Genomic DNA, 5000 nt, shown 5'->3' on the forward strand with positions numbered 1-5000 from the left:
AAATGCACACAGCAAGGCTGAAAACTTCGCCACTGAGGCAAATATGCAATTAGTTCCATTGTGAATGGTTTCATAATATCTATAGCCTACTCTGGGTTTTGGTTTCCCTATGAAGAATTTCTTGTAAAATTAATTTTGCAGACCTACAGTTCCTCAAAAATACAGATCAATCAAAACGAAATTACCTGCTTCTGTGTAAAGAGGTGAACGTGAAGTGTCCACTTCCCCTTTTTTCCCCTTCTTGTTTACTCACACTCCGCTCTAGGGTTATTTCACGTTTTTCCCGAAAAAAAAAAAAACCCCACAGTGGAGCATTTAGGAAGAGAGAGTGAAAGTAAAAGCAACGGGAGAGATTTAATCCCCCTGAGGGATCACAAGATCTCAGCCTGTCTTGTCTTCTGGCCCAACATGTTGTTTTCATTACTCCAGTTTGGTTATAAAACACACATCTGGACACGATGTCACATCCTGCACATTTGGCCCGTTATCTGACTCACGAGTTTCATTTTCAAGTTTAAAAATCGCAGAATTACTGCCAGTTTTCCGGGCCGGCTGGAATGTGGACTTTTAAAGTTACAACTAATCTGTAGTGAAAGTAAAAATGGAAACTTTGGAACTATTTTGTTTTTTATGAAGAGGGATACCTGTCTGTCTGTCTCTCTGTCTGCCTGCCTCTATCTATCTATCTATCTATCTATCTATCTATCTATCTATCTATCTATCTATCTATCTATCTATCTATCTATCTGTAGAGTACAGGCCAAACGTTTGGACACACCTTCTCATTCAATGTGTTTCCTTTTTATTTTCATGACTATTTACATTGTAGATTCTCACTGAAGGCATCAAAACTATGAATGAACACATATGGAATTATGTACTTAACAAAAAAGTGTGAAATAACTGAAAACATGTCTTATATTTTAGATTCTTCAAAGTAGCCACCCTTTGCTTTTTTTGATAACTCTGCAAACCCTTGGTGTTCTCTCAATGAGCTTCATGAGGTAGTCACCTGAAATGGTTTTACCTTCACAGGTGTGCTTTGTCAGGGTTAATTAGTGGAATTATTCCCTTATTAATAAAAAGCAAAGGGTGGCTACTTTGAAGAATCTAAAATATAAGACATGTTTTCAGTTATTTCACACTTTTTTGTTAAGTACATAATTCCATATGTGTTCATTCATAGTTTTGATGCCTTCAGTGAGAATCTACAATGTAAATAGTCATGAAAATAAAAAGGAAACTCATTGAATGAGAAGGTGTGTCCAAACTTTTGGCTTGTACTGTTTATCTATCTATCTATCTATCTATCTATCTATCTATCTATCTATCTATCTATCTATCTATCTATCTATCTATCTATCTATCTATCTCTATGTATCTCTGTTTCCCCAGCAGACTAACAGAGAGTGTTATTTGGCTTCTACAACAGTTTAATTATTATCATATTAAGGTTTTCTGTTCTTACTCAAGAGCTCTTCCACAGAATGAGACGTTAAGGGCCCAAGAATGTGTTGAGCACAGGGTGTGATTGTGGGAGAGACTGTGAGACACTACAAAAATACTCCTAAATATCCCACTATTATTTTTTATTATCAAGTTGATTCAGGTCATGTAAAGAGCATATTCCGGTTAGATATTCAGAATAAGGCCTTTTTCCGAATATACTGTAGCATTTTCCGATTAAGACATATTCTGGGATATTCTGATATCTGGTAAATGATATGCATGTAAACGTACTGAAGGAGAGTGTAGTATCTAAATGTTTATAACTTTAAGTTTTAAGAGATTCACATAAACTTTACCCCACTTTTGCTGAAACCTCTGGAGAGTGTTATCATTGGGGCCCCCTAAATCTGAGATATCCTTTTATTGGACCAGTTCCCCGTGGATCGTTGCCATTGGTCGATTCCTTTGCGAGACTCAGAAGCTGTTCTTGTTATGCTGAGTGCTGCATTAGTCCAAGTGAGGGCAAAAATAAAACGTGCACAGTGAGTAATTTCAGAGTAAAATGGTGAAATAGTTCTTACTGTTGTTTTGTTGTTGGTATCCGTCTCCATGGCGATACAGCCGGCGTGGCACGGAGACCTGAACTCAACGCCGTCTGAACCGCAGACGGGGTTAAAGGCTTCCTGAGGACAGCCACAGGCAGCGCTGCACGACAACGCACTACTGCTGGAAACACACACAAACACACACAGAGAGAGACACAGAGACAAACACACACAGGTACACACACACAGACACAAACAGAGACATACACACACACAGACACACACACACACACACAGAGACACACTCACACACAAACAGACACACACAGAGACAAACACACACCGGTACACACACACAGACACAAACAGAAACATACAGAGACACACACAGAGACACACACAGAGACACACACACAGAGACACACACACACAGAGACACAAACAGACACACAGAGACACACACACACACACACACACAGAGACACACTACACACAAACAGACACACACAGAGACACAAACAGAGACATACAGAGACACACACAGAGACACACAGAGACACACACACAGAGACACACACACAGAGACACACACAGAGACACACAGAGACACAGACACAGAGACACACACACACAGACACACACACACAGAGACACAAACAGACACAGACACACACACACACACACAGAGACACACACACATACAGACACACACACACACACACACACACACACACAAACAGACACACACAGAGACACAGACACACAGAGACACACACACACACACACAGAGACACACACACAAACAGACACACAGAGACACACACAAACACACAGAGACACACTCACACACAAACAGACACACACAGAGACACACAGACACACACACACAGATACACACACACACACAGAGACACACACACACACACACACAGAGACACACACACACACAGAGAGACACACATACACACACAGTGACACACACAGAGATATACACACAGAGACACAGACACACAAACAGACACACAGAGACACACACACACACAGACACACACACACACAGAGACACACACACACAGAGAGAGAAAAACACAGAGACACACACACACACAGATACACACACACAGACACACACACACACAGTGACACACACAGAGACGCACACACACACAAACAGACACACAGAGACACACACACACACAAAGAGAGAAACACAGAGACACACACACACACACACAGAGACACACACACACACACACACACCTGTGGTTACGACACCTTTTAAATAAGTTTCCTGTAGGCCTAAGTGATGGAATTAGTGTGTGTGTGTGTGTGTGTGTGTGTGTGTGTGTGTGTGTGTGTGTGTGTATGTGTGTGTGTGTATGTATGTGTGAAACGTCTAGCAAGACCTTCAGGATCTGAAGTGGTTTTTCAAGTGTGAGTTTGGCAGGATCTATCTGAAGTGGTTTTCAGGTGTGAGTTTGGCAGGATCTATCTGAAGTGGTTTTCGGGTGTGAGTTTGGCAGGATCTATCTGAAGTGGTTTTCGGGTGTGAGTTTGGCAGGATCTATCTGAAGTGGTTTTCAGGTGTGAGTTTGGCAGGATCTATCTGAAGTGGTTTTCGGGTGTGAGTTTGGCAGGATCGGTCTGAAGTGGATTTCAGGTGTGAGTTTGGCAGGATCAATCTGAAGTGGTTTTCGGGTGTGAGTTATTCAGGATCTGTCTGAAGTGGTTTTTCGGGTGTGAGTTTGGCAGGATCTATCTGAAGTGGTTTTTCAAGTGTGAGTTTGGCAGGATCTATCTGAAGTGGTTTTTCAAGTGTGAGTTTGGCAGGATCGGTCTGAAGTGGTTTTCAGGTGTGAGTTTGGAAGGATCTATCTGACGTTGTTTTTCGAGTGTTAGTTATGCAGGATCACTGTTTTCCGTTCCTGTTGTTGCATGTTGATTGTTTTAGAGTTGTACTGTTAACTGTGTGTATTTTAATGTAATTTTATATTGGTGTCATTCATGTCGGAGAAGTCAAAGGCAAATTTCCACTAAGGTGGACAATAAAGCCTAATCAATCAATCAATCAATCTATCTATCTGAAATGGTTTTCGGGTGTGAGTTAGGCAGGATCTATCTGAAGTGGTTTTTCAGGTGTGAGTTATGCAGGATCTATCTGAAGTGGTTTTTGGATGAGTTATGCAGGATCTATCTGAAGTGGTTTTCGGGTGTGAGTTTGGCAGGATCTATCTGACGTGGTTTTCGGGTGTGAGTTTGGCAGGATCTATCTGAAGTGGTTTTCGGGTGTGAGTTATGCAGGATCTATCTGAAGTGGTTTTTGGGTGTGAGTTTGGCAGGATTTATCTGAAGTGGTTTTCACTTGTGAGTTTTGCATGATCTATCTGAAGTTGTTTTTCGGGTGTGAGTTTGGCAGGATCTATCTGAAGTGGTTTTCGGGTGTGAGTTTGGCAGGATCTATCTGAATTAGTTTTCAGGTGTGAGTTTGGCAGGATCTATCTGAATTAGTTTTCAGGTGTGAGTTTGGCAGAGTCTCGGTGTACGTACCTGTGAGGAAAGACCCCGGCCACCTTCTGGGTGGAGCAGCCCATGAACAGCAGCGGTGTGGAGGAGAACAAGCAGAGCAGGATGGCTCCGGTGCACAACTTACTGGCCCCGCTGACCGAAATATTCAACCTCCGCATCAGGACCCCCCCCAGAACGGTGCCCAGCACCGCCAGTGGGATGCAGACCCCCCCTGAAACACAGACATCAGGGAGACACACGGTTCAACTTCATTTTAAGGTGTTCTAATTGGAAAAAAATCATAGAAAAAAATATCTCAATCAATCTCAAAAGGTGACAATTGTCAAAAAAGGCACGAAAAACTGTCAGAAAAGTGCAATGAACTTCACAAAAAAAGCTTCAAAAGAGGCTACAAAAACTCAGAAAAGAAGCAACAAAAACTCCAGTAAGGCAAAAAAAAAAAAGCCAAAAAGGCAAAAGGCAAAAAAAAAAAAAAAAGCC

General features: G+C 41.8%; 1 protein-coding gene across 1 annotated transcript in view; it reads right to left on the minus strand.

Moving 5' to 3' along the window:
* Positions 1 to 5000, minus strand: part of slco2b1 (solute carrier organic anion transporter family, member 2B1) — a 63983-nt gene that overhangs the window by 4623 nt on the left and 54360 nt on the right. Inside the window, exons 11-12 of the mRNA XM_028594569.1 lie at positions 4542 to 4731; positions 2031 to 2175 (exon numbers count right to left, since the gene is read on the minus strand). Of these exons, the coding sequence (XP_028450370.1) occupies positions 2031 to 2175; positions 4542 to 4731 (335 nt within the window). The remainder of the gene's footprint in view (positions 1 to 2030; positions 2176 to 4541; positions 4732 to 5000) is intronic.

The sequence above is a fragment of the Perca flavescens genome, chromosome 13 (genome assembly GCF_004354835.1).
Source record: "Perca flavescens isolate YP-PL-M2 chromosome 13, PFLA_1.0, whole genome shotgun sequence".
Classification (NCBI taxonomy): Eukaryota; Metazoa; Chordata; class Actinopteri; order Perciformes; family Percidae; genus Perca; species Perca flavescens.